The 18,694-nt window shown below is 41.4% G+C and overlaps 1 protein-coding gene across 5 annotated transcripts in view; it reads left to right on the plus strand.

Annotated features, from left to right (window-relative positions):
* Positions 1-18,694, plus strand: part of pacs2 (phosphofurin acidic cluster sorting protein 2) — a 131,608-nt gene that overhangs the window by 91,597 nt on the left and 21,317 nt on the right. For 2 of the 5 annotated variants that reach the window (XM_088925178.1, XM_088925180.1), the window contains exons 7-15: positions 1,394-1,474; positions 2,337-2,396; positions 5,944-6,089; positions 8,546-8,636; positions 10,275-10,352; positions 11,950-12,074; positions 15,182-15,314; positions 15,948-16,052; positions 18,403-18,509. In XM_088925178.1, the coding sequence (XP_088781304.1) occupies positions 1,394-1,474; positions 2,337-2,396; positions 5,944-6,089; positions 8,546-8,636; positions 10,275-10,352; positions 11,950-12,074; positions 15,182-15,314; positions 15,948-16,052; positions 18,403-18,509 (926 nt within the window). The remainder of the gene's footprint in view (positions 1-1,393; positions 1,475-2,336; positions 2,397-5,943; positions 6,090-8,545; positions 8,637-10,274; positions 10,353-11,949; positions 12,075-15,181; positions 15,315-15,947; positions 16,053-18,402; positions 18,510-18,694) is intronic. The other 3 variants (XM_088925179.1, XM_088925181.1, XM_088925182.1) reach the window with 2 other exon arrangements.

Here is an 18,694-nt window from a genome sequence, read left to right on the forward strand (position 1 = left end):
CTTCTATTGCTGCTGATATGGACTTTGGAGAAAGGCAAATCAAGAACAGTTCAAGATGCCGATAAAATTAGATAATGCTAACAAATACATCAGTGAAAAAAAATCACATTGTGCAGAAGAGTGGTTCCTCAAACACTTCATAACTTATTTATAAAGCCATCTACTTGCCGCTGAAAAAAGTAATCATATTCCACTTCAGAAACTCACTTAGAATTGTAAATTAGAATTCTAATTAGAAATACAGTTCCCAGTTTCATAATTTGCTTTTGATTGACTTGCATGACTTTATACTTATTTTTAGATGATGTGGTTTCTTAATTCTGTCTGGAGAATTTTAAGAATTGTGGGATACCTGTCCTGTTAAACATAGAAACAATGTTTCAACAAAGAATCAATTTTTTTTGCAAACTGCTATATCTTTTAATATCCAATATCAGTCCAGAATTATGAAGCTGGCTGCGGTAATACTGACAATAATAATATCTGACAGCAATTCTTCCTGTTATTTCTCTTCCCTTAAGTAAGAAAATGTTACCATATCATTTTCTGATCTTTTAATCCTGGTGAGGGTTGCAGTGGTAAGTGGCTGAGCAGGGCAGATCTGACTTCCCTTTTCCTAGCAACAGTCTCCAGCTCCTCCTGAGGGACTCCCAGGCCAGCTGAGAGATATAATCCCTCCTGCGTGTCCTATATCTGTCCCTGCATCTCTGTCCACTGGTACGTGCCCAGTACTCCTCCAGAGGAGCAGCAATTCTACTCCAAGTTCCTCCTGGATTACAGAGCTGCTCACCCTTCCATGGAGAGTAAGCCCAGCAGCCCTGCAGAGAACCTCATTTCCTCTGCTTGTACCTGCAGTCTGATTCAGTTTGGTACAGAGTTCTCATTACTGCAGCTACTTCACCGATCTGCCGGTCAATCTCTCAATTGCCTCTAACCTTACTCAAACAAGACTCCAGGGTACTTAAATTCCTCCACTTGGGGCAGCTGTTCCCCCCCTAACCTGGAGTGAGCAATCCACTCTTTTCTGAGGGAGAACTGTAACCTCATATGGTTACATATCATCCCAATTTACACTCATCCCAACTGCTTCACACTCATCTGCAAACCTCTCCAGTGCTCCTCCCACATCACAGTCAGATGATGCAAAGAGGACATCATCATTCACATACAGCAAAGATGCAATCCTAAGGTTCCCAGACCTCAGCGGTGCCACAATATCCTGTCCATGAAGATCACGAATGGGAGAGATCTTGGCGGAGTCCAACGCCCACTGGGTTTTTCTGCCTGGGTCTTTCTTGTCTCTAGGATCAGCCACCTTTATAATTTATTTGGTGACTGGATTACCAATTTGTGCAGATTTTCTAATTGCTTTAGACATTTTGTGTTTTTGCAGGATCTCGATGATGATGAGTATGATGTGAGGAAACCCAAGAAGCAGAGGCGATCTATAGTGCGGACCACTTCCATCACCAGGGTAGGAAAGAGATAGAGTGAATATACTGGGAACATGAAACAATTTTTATTATATACTCCTATCCCAAGATTTGAAGTGGCACTTTTTGAACAAAGCCAAGTAGGTACTGTATGTGTATCCCAAAGTGTTTTACACAATAACATTTTTTAAAACCATAAAATGTCCAAGCCGAACTTCCACTACAGTTTGTTGTTACTCTGAGATCAGTGCTAATGCTGAGATGCCAGAAAATTTTCCTTCTTTTAAATGCACTGCATTTTCACAGAACAGACTGATAGATTACAATCTAGGTTGTGTTTCAAGCTTAATCCAGAACTCAGTGCTCAGTGGAGGAAATGCCATATGCTTGTTGTGCCTGCCACAGACAGACTAAATAACAGATATTCAAGGAACACTACCAGTCTTTTCATCTGAGATCACTTTTTAGATAACAGAGTCATCTGGTGGTATCTGGAAGTATTACAACATCAGAAAAGTTACAAATGAGAGGCCTTCTGCCTATCTAGCTCATTTGGTTGCTAGTAATGAATTCATATAATCTTTGACAACATAACAGTGTAGCTTGTTCTGTAATTCCTAAACACTTTGAAAGGAGCATTTTGCATTTTAGATTTTACGGTGTTCTTAAATTGTGTTTTCAAAAAAGAAAGGACTTAGAATTGGGTTGAAGCAGTGATGCATCTTGTTTTGCCATCTTGCCCTGTAATGTTTATTCGTTATGCAGGGGAGAGAATTGGTTAGCTAACTGAAAACCAAATCTGGTGTACATGATATAGTGTGTGAAGTTGTCTCCTGACCAAACTAATGCATTGTGATCCAATATGTACACAAAAATACAATTCAACCAAAACTTGTTTTTCAGCAACAAAATTTTAAGCAGCGAGTGGTAGCTCTGTTGAAGAGGTTCAGAGTGTCTGATGAGGTACGTGTTGTCCAGATGTTTTAAATTGACTTTTATTTTGTGACCCTGATACTATCAGTCAAGACCTATAGTACCCAGTATCAGTTAAGACATGGCTTGCAGTTCTTAGACTGACTTGTGCTGTTAATCCATTACTTCTAAGCAATTATCTGTAAACAATTACAAGAGAGAGATAGCTTTGATTGTCTTCGATTATCATTGTTCATTAACCAGGTAAAGTAAGTAATTTTGTTTTAGCTTACCAATCTTTGACTAGAGCTAGTGAAAGAATAGGAAACTAGTATTTAGAACTGGGCAGTTCTGGCAGATTTTGGAAAAGAAAAGTAAGCATTTGTCTTGAATTTTCAGCAGGAACTAATGATGTAATGCATTTTTATAAGTGTCTTAAAAATGCATTGGATGCCTCATCAAGTTTTATTATATTAAAATTTTAATGCCTCTTTTCATTGCACTTGAAAAAAAGAGGGCTGTTTTCAGACGGCGATATTTTAATGTTTTTTCTTCCGGAAAAACATGCTTCTTATTATTTGCAGATTACTGGGAAAAAAGTGAAATCTGCAAATTTAACTATTCTCATCAGCATAGTTTTGAAAAAGGACAGTAAATGGATTGTATAGGAAACTGGAAAGAGACTGCAATGGAATTCGAAAAATGAGAGACAGCCTTGTCGCAATTTTAAATTATAAAATGATGCCTGTTGTGAAATAATTTAGAACTACAAAGGTCTTGCCTTAATATAACAGGGCTCAATAACCTAGTCAATGAAAGTTCTGCAGCGTCAGATCACTGGTATTTTTGGCGCGGTGGAGTAATGTCTGTATGTCTGAAATTATCTAGGATCAAATCCCTTCAGAACCTAGTAGAACTGTATGCATCACACTAGTGACATGAATCAGATTTCTCAGTCAGTCACTGAGTTTTCTGTGGAGGAGAGTACGGGGAATTTAGAAGGGGAGACCTGCACTGAGCCAGTTAAAGAAGTGATGTCACTCCCCTCTGATATCTATACAGTATTTTGACATGGCGGAGTGATCAACTATCTAGGGCCGGGGTTTTCAACCTTTTTTGACATGGGCCCCCCCGTTTGTCTAAGTTTGAACTTGCGCCCCCCAACCCAAAACCCATTAAGAAAACAATGCGAACACCCTCGTCACACCCACTCACGCAATATAACTGACATTGTGTATACATACATGCATTTCATCGTCTTTCATTAATTTACTTTCAAAGGAGGATACATAGCTTACGACTGACCTTATTCAGTGTGATGGTTGAGCCTGTTTCTGAGAGCACAACATGTGGATTCATGGTTTAATTCCAGACACTGCTAGTCGTAAATCATCCTCCACTGTCATTAATCGTGAGCGGCATTGGTTTTTAATATAAGTAAGGACAGAAAACGTTGTTTCGCAGAGCCAAGTCGAGGAAAAAGGCAAAAGTACATCAATTGCGAGTCTTGACAGTTTGGGGTACTCTGCCTCGGCTAACAGCCAAAACTCCGCAAGTGGGGTCGAATTGAAGACTGCTTTCAGTGTGTGGTCACTTGAAAGTTCCAGAAAGGTATCCTGTTGGTCTGATGACAGCTGACACCCTGCATTGGTAATGAAAGGGTTATGAACCCAGTCTGGTCCCGACTCTGTTGCTCAGGAAAATATTTCCTGAAATGTTCAGAAAGGGCTTGCAGATGACGACCGATTTCCTCTTTCATAGCGTCCAAGCTAAGTTCAGTTTCCATTATAAATTCCTCCTCCTCCTCAACCTGTGTTCTCCATTGCTCCAGTTTCCTCACGAACGCCTCGATCTAGTCAGTCACTGTCAGTACATTTGAATTGGGGCCCTGAAGTGACATATTAACAGTACTAAGTCTATCAAAAATGTCCGACCGGTATGCAAGATGTTCAAGCCACTTCGGGTCGGTAAAATATTGTGTATAGGGAGATGCACAATCAAGCAGAAAAATGCGTAGTTCATCTCGCAATGAAAATATCCGCTGAAGCACTTTTCCTCTCGAAAGCCATCTCACCTCCGTGTGTAGGAGTATGTAGGAGTAATGATTCGTGTTCTGACCCCATTTCTTTGCACAACATGGCAAACAGTCTTGACTTTACCAGACGGGTCTTCATGAAATATACAATTTGTGTTCCTGTCTGCAGCACACTGTTCAACTCCGAAGGGAGCACTTTTGCTGCAAGGGCCTCCCGGTGAATCATGCAATGGGTGGTAGCGAACATGCGGGGCTATATCATGAACCATTGCTTTAAGTCCTTTATTTTTCCCCGCCATGGCACCTGCTCCATCTGTGCACACACTGATGCAATTATTCCAGCATAGACCCTCTTCATCAAATTTGCTATTGATCAAAAATATCCCTCTCTGCACATTCCTTCAAGTGCATAGCAAAACAACAAATCCTCAAGCATTTTTCCCTCATAGCATTAGTGAACGAATGCAAGTAGTTGCACAGCATTCGAGATGTCCGTCATCTCATCCAATTGCAATGAAAACTTCCTCCCACCCTTAATTCTCTCTATTTGTTGAAATTGCCATCTCACTGATATGGCGGCTGATCGTATTATCAGAGAGTGGAATCTGCTCAATATCGCTAGCTAACTTCTCTCTGTGCATAGTTCGACAAATAACCAATGCTGCTGGGTGAATAAGAGTCTCGCCAATCGTATGAGGCTTTTTAGCTTTGGCAATCAAATATGTCACTCCAAATGTGGCAGTCAGGGCTTTGGCTGTCAATGTGGTCTGTTTTGTCATTGTTAGTTTTTGGCTGGTCAACTCTGATTCTTTATGTCGGAAAAAGTCAACCATATTATCTTTGTATGAGGGGTGCTTCGTGTTTCAAGCTGTCGTTTGCAAGTACCTCAGAACATAAAACACGTTGTGGACGTGGTTCATCATTGAGTATGATACACGTGAATCCATAATTTATGTACCTTTCATCATATTTCTGTCATTTTGTTGCACAAGGGCTTTTAGTTTTACCCAGGTTTCTCAGTTCTGAGCATAGCTCTGCCCTTTATGTGGATGGCTCAATGACATTGATGGGGTCGGTTGTGGATTCCTCCTCAAAAAACACCCCTGTCTTCTCTGATTATGTCACATAGTTCAACAGTTTCAAGTTCACCGCTATTGTTAACTTTAGCAATAAGCCACTGGTCCATTTTTAAGTTTGTAATGGTATAACGCTAAGTCTCAACTCTGCTGTAGCCTTCGCCAACGAGAATAGACGGCAAGTAGCCTGCTTAGGCAGGGACATTAGCCAGATTGCAATACCCACCTCTAGTGGATGAATAATGAATTGCTGTTAACGACTGAAACAACATGTTCACTGCAGTTCTTTTATTCTTTTTCAATTTACTTGCGTGTTTGCGCCAAAATGTCTGGTAATCTTGTGCGCCCCTGACAAGTGCTCGCACCCCCCGCCCCACAGGTTGAAAACCTCAGGTCTAGGGAGTGGCTTTGTGCATGCTGGGAACAGGGCAGGCAGAGCTGCACATATCACACTTACCCCTGTGTGCCTGTGTGTGTGGCTGTCTAGGTGCTGGATTCGGAGCAGGACCCGGCAGAACCCCCTCCAGAGGTTGAGGAGGACCTGGAGAGTCTGGAGTTTGAGAACCCCAGTGACAGTGGCCCCGAGCTGGATGACGATGACAGTGTGCTGAGCACCCCCAAACCCAAGCTCAAGTGAGACGCAATGCTACTACATTTGCCTGTGTGTACGTCACCCCAACTTGCTGGCGGAAGGTGGTCTGTTTATTAGCTGTGTAATGAAAGTATGTTCAAGAGGCTACAAACTAGCTGAGACTATTTACCCCATTTAGCCTGTTTGGCTCCTAGTACTTGATTTGAGGAACCGATTCATCCAATTCTTGAAAGAAACCAAGCGCCTCCTGTTCGCAGTTTTAAATGCACTTTTCTGTAGTTTCCACTTATGCCCTCTGGTGTGTTTTTTCAGTGTTAATTTTTAAGTCCACTAGATGGCTTTTTCAATGCCTTTGAGAATTTTGAATACTTGAATTAGAACCCCTCGTGGTTCTCTTTTTTTCAAGACTTAGATTTAGTTTTTTTTTACCACTTAGTGTAGATCATTCCTTTAAACCCAGGAAAGTATCTGGGTTCTTGTTCTTCAATGGTCTAATTCCAAAGCAGCAATATCTTTTTTTTTAACATTGTGACCAGATTTGTTCATGGTAATCTGAATGAGGTTTTACTAGGACATTGTAGATAATGATTTGAATTTTATTAACTGTATTTTCTATTATTCTGTCTGCCTTTTTACTGCTTCTCTACATTGGCTTGTGGAAGAAAATGATGCATCAGCATAAAACAAGTCTTTTTGCTTGTTTTTGTGATGGCTCTGTATTTGTCATCATATTTATATATTTATATAGTTTTTGTATGGCCACGTAAAACTCTCCTTCATTAGGAATGTTATGTCAAGATATGTACAGTGCACAAAAACTCAGGCGCAAAGATGTAGACTCCTTTGTGACAAGGCAAGGTATTTTTCACAGCATTCTGTGTCAGCTTAAGAGCTATAAATCTTATTTAAAAGACATGGTCTAGGACTTCTTACAGACCAGAGGAATTTGTGAGATTGGAAAATATACAAAAAAATACAAAGATTAAAAAATGTGACTGGAAGAGTCCTAATACAGAGCCCTGTGTTACTCCAATATTGGACCATTCCCTCATGTACTCTGTACTCTTTATTTGTCTATGCATAAACCATTTCTCAATTCAAATACATGCAATATTTTAATTCTTAAATCAAAGGTGACAGGAATCCAGTCTTTGTGCAACTGTATTCAAAACTTCCTGATAATCTAAATATGCCCTACTTTTATTCAGTTCTGCTTTTGCATCTTCAAAGAACTCTAATAAGACCTTTGCAATGTTAAGCCTATCCAATAAACACAGGATGCCAGGTGGGGCTAGACTCTGGACAGCATTCAATTGTAGAGTTAACACACTTGCTGTTTTTGAGACACTAATAATGTAATTAAGTTTTTGTATTAAAGGTCATAAACTTTACAAATACAGTAGGGTCCGAACAACTGCAAGTTTAACGCTCATGAATTTGCTTATTCACGATTCGGTCAGGCCGACAAACTCTTGAATAACAGCAGAGCAAAATGTGATGAAACCAAAATGAAGGTTGTTTACCGCAACTTTCCTGTAAGTGGCACAACAGACTGGGATCATGGGACAAATCAACCTAGCTCTTGAGTGAGCTTCTCCCTGCTGCCTGCCCAAGTACTCGCTACCCAGCATCCGCATCTCAGCGTGGTCTTGTTTTTATATTATAAGGAACGCTCCAAGTTCTTGTCAGCAGTGTGGGGGGGAATGACAGGCTGAAGACAACTTTATAGGCTCACTGACAGTTTTATTGTCAGTTTCATTACGGTGCGGCATAATAATCATGGATGTAGGAAAAGAAAGTGCAGGCTGGATGCAGAGGAGGGATTCATGTTGTTTATTTAAGCGGATTATCATACTTTTGTGATTACTGTTGTTTCTTTTAGTTGATCAATATTGTTTAAATTAACTTCAGGCCAGTGCCTTAGCACTTTAATTATCATAGGGTTACTTAAGTCGTTTAACCATACATACAATATACTGTAATACAGTGTACTATTAATACAGTATAATACTGTAATGTGATGGTATGGCATGGACTTGATTATACTTTATATACAAATTTGGCTATTTGCTTCACCAAACCCTTGTGAATGTTGAGACCCTAATGTATTTCAAATCCAGTAAAAGAAGTTATTGGAAAATGAGACTATTTCAGAACTGCTATGACATCCCAGGTTTCCTTACACTGAACACAATCAGATGTGTAATAACAGAGGATAACAGAATTGGCTTAGCTGAACCTGAGAGTAGAGATTGAAGCCTGTTATAACACTAGATATCGAACACTCAGAAATCCTCTCTGTAGGATGCTGAGATGCTGGACTTACACACACGGTCATAAGCACTTCTCTGAGTGATTCATGCAGCACCAAATGCTCTGGCACAGGGACTTTGAATACTCTTAAGAGATGTGAAAAAATTTTTTTTGCCATCAAGCCCATTTTCTTCATGGTAGAGGGTGGGTTCTTGTGGTGAGAAGGCTGTGCCCTGTGTTGCAGGCCATATTTCGAAGGGCTCTCCCACTCCAGCTCTCAGACGGAGATCGGCAGCATCCACAGCAGTCGTAGCCACCGTGAGCCGCCCAGCCCGGTGAGTCTCTGTCACATTTACAATCGTTTTTGAGCTCCAGGATGATACTTCAAGATACTCAATTTTTTTTGTAGCAAATGTAGTGTGAAGGTAGATGTTCTTGATCTTTGCTGTGCTCTTTTTAAACCAGAAACCAGTCTTCAAAACGGGGACTTTAACGAAATGCTAGCCAAAAAATGACACGATTACCTATTAGTTTTCTATCATTTTTTATTACCTGATGTTAAACAGTTAGCCCTACACACTGTAATCCCAGCTCAGAGATTGAAGGTCTTCTTTCTAAACTCAAGCTAACCCAATGCCAATAATGCTCAGCAAATTGTTTTTGTCTGTTCAGGGAATCCAGTTTATAGCCCACAAATAATGCAGCCAGGCTTAAATAAGTAGTACCTAGACTTGTACTTCATTTTGCATATACTGTATGAACCTAGACAGCTAAGATGCTTGCAAGAATTGTCTGAAATAAGACCTTAAATTTGGAAAGTAACTTAGACGGGTTTTCAGATAATTGGGAGTCATTTGTTTCTTTAAGATGGTGTTCTCCTGTTACACCTCCCTCAGTCTCAAGTCCTTTGTAAACTAGCTGAAAAGGAATGTCAGTGGAAAGAATTGAATACTATAAGTCATTTTCAGAATAGTTTAATTGATTTTTGTGTGTGCTTATGTCCATAGGTTCTCTGCCTCTAATCTTGCACAATAAGTTTTAAAGAGGGTGTTTCAACTACAAGGCCAGTGAAAGACATAAAGTACAGGTAGCAAACAAGAAATTAAAAAATAATAGTTCCCACATTGTATTTTAAAGTGTGGACCTGAACAGGCTTCAGTTCAAAGAAAACAGAGAAAAATATGGATTTCATTTTATTTCTAGGTTTTTTTTTATCAAGGTGCAAGTGATTAAACCAGGATAGGCCTTTGCTTTGAGAACAGAGCTCTATAGATCTAAACCAGAAAAACAAACAAAGCACAGGGGAAAATCCAAAGCGAAAGCTAAAACTAGGGGAAGGACTGTCTAAGACTGAGCGGAGATGAATGGGAAATCAGGTGTTTAATATCTTTAGAAACAAGGTACTGATTTAAAAACAGACAGGTGGGACTGATTTCCTGCCACTTTGCTTTGTCATGGTAACAGATTGACTGATAGGTGGAGAAGTAGAAACATTGGTTGCCCAGATGCATCTTCTAGTAGTTTGTCTTGAGGGAGTACGACATTCAGAGAGAATGCCACTGCTTCAGTTGGTGTCATCCCTCCTGTAAGGCACTGAGTCAAAAATCAGTGTCTTAAATTGTGTCAAATGCCAAATGGCTTGATGCGTGAGCTGGCTGGATGTGCTTGTGTACCCATTCCCAGTTTCACCATGTGGCCAGTGTAGTACAAGACCTATTGTTGTGACATGAAAGAAATTATTGACAATTTCAAAATGAACTGGTATGAAATTGTTTTTTGCCATCTGTGTTGCCCACTTTGCTCATGATATATTTGTGTAACTCTTCTTTTTTGTGTTTTGAGAGATGTGTCACTCCTCATCATTCTGTACTTGCTGATATCTGTGCCAGTAAAGTGAACCTGGCAAAATGTGGTGCCTTGTCTTGTATCCTGAGGTAAAGTCCTTGGGCTGAGCTGACCCTGTGCTCTCCCAGCAGATGGATGGTCCAGACAAAGCCAAGAGTTCAGAGGGCAAGTTCCAAGTGGATGACATCTCAGACACCGTTCCCTTTGTACGTATTCATGATTATGTATGTTGTCATTGTTTGTTGTGTGATTTCAAGCCATTTTATTTCTGCTGTTCCCTCCACCAGTTGGACAGGACTCTGACACAGCAAGCTAATCTCATGGTTTAATTAACTTCAGTCCATACATAATGAAACAATTATTATCCAATTGTATAAGTATTTGCCCTTGATAAAATTGTCATGCATAGAGCCATATATTAGTAACAATACCACTAATCCTTATTTTATAAACATATTTCCTTCTTTCAATTACAGTAGACTTGGGTTTTGGTTGCGGACATTTGGTTCCTGACATAGCATGTATATTCTAAATCCCCTATCATCAGAACAACCCACTACTGTTCCCCTCCCTTAAACAAGTAAAATTCATCAGAAGAGTATTATACAGCAATGCATACAGTAGCTCTCACAAATAGCCAAGAACAAACTGAGCAGTCTTGTGAAAATATGACAGAAGGGCATTGGTGCTGATCTTCCAGCCCTCTCCACATGTATCATTCATGTGCTTTGTGGAAAGCAAAATCCATCTGTAAGGATCCTTCACACCCCTTGTTTGATGAGTTCCAATTACTTCCATCAGAGCGCAGATACCGACTCCCCAACTCCAAAACCAATAGAATAAAGTACTTAGCCATACCTGTAACCATATTCTTAATTAACACTTGATTTTCTATGCAAGCATGTAGGCATATCATTGTTGTTGTCATGTTTTTTTTTCTGTCCCTCTGTACACCAGCACTGCTGCTGTTAAACAAATTGCCCCCCCAGGGATAATAAAGACTCTTTCTCGCTCTCACAAATAGCCTTCTCTCTGTCTCTAATTGCACAGATCGAAAGTTAATTCTTGTCATATATATTTGCCAAGCTGGTCACAGTCATTTCACCCATTAACTTGCTGAAAATCTTGACTTAAATTTCCCCTTTTTTACTTGTTTTCGGTTTACAGGCCATATTATAGGTGATGTGACATGATAAAGAGAGCACTGGAGTGCTATAGGTAACTAGTTCCCAAAGCATAGCTCAGGTACATGTGGTGCTTTTTGAATTTCCTGCACTATGCAAATTTTAATTTATTTTTTTGTCATTGACTGCGGATGCAAGAATTCACGTAAAAATATTTCGTGTACGCCGGGAGTCTACTGTATTACAATTCCCAGAGGCAATTAGCACACAGTGTAAAAACTATATTGGAATTGGACAGTGCATCTGTTTCATTCACAAAAGTGTTTGGAAAAGATTCTCTTTATGATGCCTTTTTAATTTTGTGCCTAAATTTGTAGTCTTTAGAGGATCTGTGTCACTTTAAATACATCATAGGAACTTATGCCAGACATAGACTGGGCATGTGTTTGAGTGGGGAAAAAGCAATATATGTGCTTGTTTTTTAGATAAGGTTTTGTAGGTCTTTGAAAATGCACTGGTGTTCTCTAAACTGGTGTCATTAATGACAATAGTGTGTTAAACCTTTGGAAAATCAAGAATGGTTCTGTGATATTTGGCAGGAAGGCAGAATGAAAGGTGTTCCCTTTGAGACATGAATCAGGCCAATGAGCTTGTGTGTGTGTTGACTCCTGTTTTTCAGGAGCAGCCGGAAGCCACCACCCCAACCACAGAGCAGGAGCTGGACAATATGGACACCTTCCTGGAAAAGCTTCCCCCCAGCGGCAAGATCACCAAGACGGAGTCGCTCATCATCCCCTCCAGCAGGTACCACACTCCCCCATCGCTGCCCCAACCCTTCATACACTTGTCTCTTTGCCAGGTTTTTAACAGTTTTTCACTTTATACCCTCCCAGTTTGGAATACCTGGTTTCGGCTCCCATCAACAACTCCTGTAATGTAAGGTAGAAAGCTCCACCAACCCACCTGGCCCTCAGAATCATGCTTCTTGACATGCTGCACAACTCCACAGTGCCTGGCAGGAGGGTTAGCTCCGATTGAAAGAGCAGCCTGTCTGTCTATTACTATTATGCCACCACAGGCATCTGGGAGGTCATAGGAGGTTGCTGTTTTGCCCAGAGCAGAAAGAGTCCTGGATGATTAATCCCACCCTACCCATCCCTGGCACAGTTAGCTAGTATTCTTTTTACAGAGTATCACTGCCAGGGACATGGTATGGTAGGAGATATCTCTTAATAGGCAGGTCTCAGAAGTAGAAGGACACAGGCCACAGCTGTAAGGTAAAAGCAGTTGTCTTTATTTCACATGGTGAGATTAAACAGAAAAAACTTTAGTTCCTCTTGTAGACCATTAGTAGAACAGTAGACCATTTTGGAACTCTATCTAAACATCTTCTTGAATCCGTGCAATGCCTATCACCAGGCAGTAAACCCTGTACCAAATGCAAACTTTCCCAAACTTTTGCCTTTTACAAAACTCATATTTTAACGGACTGGTTGGTCAGTCGCTAGCTTGCATGCATCTCCCTCTGGTGCATAACAGAGGCTCTGTTCTCTTCCTAGAGCAGCAGTCAGTGGGCTCTATGCATCCTGCCTTTTTACCATCACCTGACTAATTGTCTTCTTCCTGTTAATCAGATATACGAGAACAGTGAGACATTCCCCTTGGCTTTCTGGAGAATGTGGATCTGACAAAGACCTGCAATTTCTGCCTCCCTCTAATAGTTTTTGGTCTCTGGAATATATATATTATTTATATAAGACTTATATATCAAGACACCCAGTAACTTCTCACAAACAACAGTTCAATGATTGTTACCCCAGAGAACTATTAAATTTCAGTTAAATCTTTGGGTGCACACAAACGTGAATAAAAAGTGGAAAAGTTTTGTCATATTTCTGTACTGTAAATATTCGTCAAAGATATTTAAAAAGCTTCAGAAAACATTCCTTACAAGTGCAATAAAATGCTTACCCCTTTTTCATATCAGTCCTTTATTTGCTATGGTGACCTTTTCAACAGTTTCAACAGTGCTTTACAGAATAATACTAAGTTGACAATATTGTACAGTGACAGTAGACCGCTTGAGCCTAGAAGAGAGGAAAACACTGCTCCCAGAGATAAAATAAACCTCTAGACATCACAGGCCAGATGGTTACTGTACATTTTTATATGTGTAATTTATCTGAAGTGCCTTGAGAATTCTTTAGACTGAAAGGCGCTACTGTATGTAAGAATAATAGATTGTGTGATCCCTAAAATCATTAAAAGCATTGATGATGCTTAGAGCTTTCCTCAAGCACCGTCTGTCCTGTATATATGGGAGGGCAACCCCAGTGATGGACTGGGCAGTTTTCACCACCTGCTGTAGGGCTTTTTGGTCAGCAGTACTGCAGTTGCCATACCACACTGTGATGCAGCCTGTCAGTGTGCTTTCTGTAGTGCATCTGTAAAAGTTAGTGAGGATCTGGGGACTTATCTTAGCCTTCTTCAACCGTCTTAGGAAGTACAGGCGCTGTTGCGCTTTCTTGATCAGACAGGTGGCATTGAGAGACCATGTGAGGTCCTCGGTGATATGGATGCCAAGGAATTTAAAGTTACCCTTTCCACTTCAGTCCCGTTGATGTGGATAGCGGCATGTCCATTTTGCAGTTTCCTGAAATCAACGATCAGCTCCTTGGTTTTGCTGACGTTGAGGGTGAGGTTGTTGTCTTCACACCATGTTGTAAGGAGATTGACCTCCTCCCTGTAGGCCCTCTCATCATTGTCTGTGATCAGACCTACAACTGTGGTGTCATCGGCAAACTTGATAATGGGGTTGGTGTTGTGTTTGGCCTTATAGTCATGGGTGTAGTGGGAGTAGAGTAATGGACTAAGCACACACCCCTGGGGGATCCCAGTGTTCAGAGTTAGTGTGCCGGAGGTGTGGTTTCCAAGCCTGACATCCTGAGGTCTGCCTGTCAGAAAGTCCCGAATCCAGTTGCAGAGGGTGGTGTTGAGACCCAGTGCACTGAGTTTCTTGACTAGTTTCTCTGGAATGATAGTGTTAAAAGCTAAGCTGAAGTCGATGAATAGTAGTCTTGCGTATGTGTTCTTTTTGTTCAGATGGGATAGAGCAGTGTGTATGGCAATGGAGATTGCGTCATCTGTGGATCTGTTGGGCCGGTAGGCAAACTGGTACGGGTCCAGTGTGTTTGGAATGGTGTCCTTAATGTGCTTCATGACCAGCCTCTCGAAGCACTTCATGATGACAGGTGTTAGTGCCACTGGTCAGTAGTCATTAAGACATGTCACTGTGGTTTTCTTTGGTATTGGGATGATGGTGGTTGTCTTGAAGCAGGTGGGGACTACGGCTTGGGCCAGAGACATGTTGAAAATGTCTGTGAATACACCCGCCAGTTGATTGGCGCAGGCTCTGAGGACGCGACTGGGTATGCTGTCTGGTCCTGCAGCCTTGCGTGTGTTCACTTTTAGCAGAGATCTCCTCACCTCATCTGCAGACAGTGAGAGCAGCTGGTCAGCTGCGGAGGCTGCAGCTCTGTTGACTGGTTCTGTGTTGTTGGCTTCAAACTGAGCATAGAAGGTGTCGAGCTCGTTAGTCAGGGAGGCATCATGGGCATGGGAGGCATCATGTGATCGCACATTCAGATAAAAGTCTAGTTGGCTAGTGTATTACTTTCCAGTACAGAGGAATAATGGGACATATCATGTAGTGGGGCATTTCTGTTACTATGGACTAAGTAAGTCATTTATATGGATCATACTTCCAGAGGTTTGGCTGAGAAGTATACCACACAAAGCACAGACAGAAATTTGAGATGTAGGAGATGGCAGCTGTAACAATTTTATGAATCATTTCGCCTTCGTGCTCGTCACCCATTAAGGAGCCTCCTTCCTCCCTGCTGTCTCTCCAGGCAGGAGGCCAAGCAGGCAGGCCGGCGAGGAAGAAGCACTTCCCTCAAAGAGAGACAGCCAGTGAGGCAACAGAACGAAAGAGCCAACAGCTTGGATAATGAGCGCTCCCCAGACACCAGGTGCCAGTTGCAGGTAAGTGGGGATATTTCATATTTCATTTGCCAGTGTTTAAGGCTAATATTTTCTGTATTTTTTAATGTAAAATTTATAGTTCTTTTTTTTATTTGCCCACTTTTTGAATTACTGCGTGTTTACATCGCTGGCTCCACCGTGCCAGTCCCACTCAGGCAGAATGAGGAAGTGCAGACAGCCTCCTCTGACCCCCCCCCTCCCCATTACAAACTCCAAGCTTGTCAGCGATGTACATGAGGCTCAGCCCTGATTAGAGAAGTGCGTTCCTTGCTGATGTCACCTTGAGGTTGCAGGCACCTGGGAAATCACCTGGGTCACAGCTGTACTGGGTGTTGCCTAACCCTTGACGGTTCTGATGCAGTTTATAGTGTGTCACACTGGGGCTCGGGTTCGAGCATGCCACATGTGAATCATAAAGCTAAATCTGCTCTTGCAGTTAGCTGCTTTAGTAGATGATCCATTCTATAGAAGTCTCTATAATTTCTGTATTTATGACCACACAAAACAAACACTTTGCAAGGCTTTCCAAATTTATCCTGTAGCTTTCATCAGGAAACATGGCAGTAATGCTCGACTGTGAGGAAGAGAGAGATGACATTTTGGCAATAATTTGTTCTTGTTTTACCATAACAGATCCCCCGAAAAACTGTCTACGACCAGCTCAACCACATCCTTGTGTCTGACGACCAGCTGCCTGACAACATCATCCTCATCAACACGTCGGACTGGCAGGGCCAGGTGAGTGCCTGCTGGTGTGGGGGAGTGGGGCTTCAGGTGCACCTCGGGCTTAATTGAACTCACTAATCCGGTCCTGTGGTCCAGACTTGTCCCTTAGTTTCCCTGTTTGTCAGTGGGGACATCAGTACCTTGGAACAACCAGCTAACCTACAGTATATAATGTAGATGTCTTTAAGCTTCAACAAAATCCATGGTCATGCAACTGAAGCAGACATAGTTCTACTGCTGTCGTTTTTCATCAGCACTTTCACTTTCAATTCAGTGGTTTACATATCAGGGCATAAATAACAATTGTCTGGTCCTCACCATCTTCTATAATTAGACAAATCTAGCCTCAGATAACACATAACAGATTTCAGTATGTCATTATTTATTCAACAAAAAGTAAGCCAAAATGCAGAAACCATGTGGGTAAAATTAATTACACCTTTACTATTTCCATAAGAATTAAGAAGGTAAATGCACTTGATTAGTTGATCATCAGGAAGTGTGACCACCTCTATAAAAGCAGAACTTTTGGCAGTTTGGTCTGGTGCATTCAGGTGTGTATTAACACCATGCCAAGGAGAAAAGACATCAGCAATGAACTCAGAGAAGCAATTGTTGCTACTCATCAATCTGGGAAGAGTTATAAGGCCATTTCCAAACAATCTGAAATCCATTATTCTACAGTGAGAAGGATTATTTACAAACGGAGAACATTCAAGACAGTTGCCAATCTTCCCAGGAGTGGGTGTCCCAGCAACTTCACCCCAAGGTCAGACCATATAATGCTCAGAGAAATCGCAAAGAACCCAAGAGATATGTCTAGGGATCTACAGGCCTCGGTTAACATGTTAAATATTAAAGGTCATGACAGTACGATCATGAAAAGACTGAACAAGTATGGCTTTCATGGAAGGGTAGCCAGGAGAAAGCTCCTTCTCTCCAAAAAGAACATGGCGTCATGGCTTAGGTTTGCAAAGTTGCATCTGAACAAACCACAAGATTTCTGGAACAATATCCTTTGTACAGACAAGACCAAAGTGGAGATGTTTGATCATTATGCACAATACCATGTTTGGCGAAAACCAAACACAGCGTATCACCACAAACATCTCATACCAACAGTCAAGCACGGTGGTAGAGGGGTGATGACCTGGGCTTGTTTTGCAGCCACAGGACCTGGGCACCTTGCAGTCATCGAGTCGACCATGAACTCCTCTTTATACCAAAGTATTCTAGAGACAAATGTGAGGCCATCTGTCCGACAGCTAAAGCTTGGCCGAAATTGGGTCATGCAACAGGACAATGATCCCAAGCACACCAGCAAATCTACAACTGTGAATGGCTGAAAAAGAAAAGAATCAAGGTGTTGGAATGGCCAAGTCAAAGTCCAGACCTCAACCCCATTGAGATGCTGTGGCAGGAGTTTAAGAGAGCGAGAGCTGTGCATAAACGAATGCCCTCAAACATCAATGAGCTGAAGCAATGTAGTAAAGTAGAGTGGGCCAAACGTCCTCCAAAACGATGTGAGAGACTGATAAACTCATACAGAAAACGATTACTTCAGGTTATTGCTGCTAAAGGTGGTTCTGCAAGCTACTGAATCATGGGGTGTACAAAGTTTTTCATATGGCTTCTGCATGTTGGCTTATTTTTTGTTAAATAATGACATAGTGGAATCTGTTATGTGTTGTTTGTCACCTGAAGTTTAATTTACCTAATTTTAGGACCTGTTAAGGTCGTGATATATAAAACCGAAGAATTGAAAAAGGGTGTACTTTCTTTTTCACATGACTGTACATGAAGCCCTATAACCAACAGATAATGATGTTTAATGATTAAATGTTATTTTAATTCATTTTCACTCATGTAGTTTATTAAATACTCATGCTGTGCTCAGGAGGCAGATGAAATTGCATTCCTGTATTGGGATGGCACAATAAAAAATTGAATTGCATTGTTCATTTAGGTATTTTCACACCTCACAGAAAATAGACTCCAAGCATACAGGAAGGAAACAGGAGAGACAGCCTACCAGTCATGCTGTCATTGTAGATTGTTGATTCCAGTGAGGGTGTAGATGTGTGTAAAAACTGCTTTGAAATCGCTCCTATGTAAATTAGTGTTTAGTCTTCAGACTTATTGTTCTGTAAGATAACATTTTGCGTACTGTCAATGAGACCGTTTTCAATTGTTTGCTGGTTTTGAAATTTAAATTGTTTGAATAGACACATTATTACTTACAAGTTTTATGGTTTCAGCTAGGTAATGGAGATTGTCATTGAAAGGAGAACTGACAGACAAACCAGGGTTTGGATTGACAGCGGAATGGGCCTTGTGACTGTCTCTCCCTCTGTCTCCCCAGTACCTGTCCGAGATGCTGCAGAACCACCAGCTGCCCATCGTCTGCACCTGCTCCAACGCCGACATCCAGGCTGCTTTTACCACCATTGTCTCCCGCATCCAGAGATTGTGAGTGACTGAGTGACCTTAGATCCCCATCCCACACCTGCACTCAGTCTTATTGTCCTGGTCAGTGGCTCTTTTGACTGCCGCTGTTCTGGTTTTGAGCACCTTGTGAGTGAAAAATACTACGCTGTAAGGGTCATGTACTGTAGAGATACAAGATGTCACAGCCCAGTTCAGAAAAGTTTAGA

This window comes from Atractosteus spatula, chromosome 9, assembly GCF_055471065.1.
Source record: "Atractosteus spatula isolate fAtrSpa1 chromosome 9, fAtrSpa1.hap1, whole genome shotgun sequence".
Classification (NCBI taxonomy): Eukaryota; Metazoa; Chordata; class Actinopteri; order Semionotiformes; family Lepisosteidae; genus Atractosteus; species Atractosteus spatula.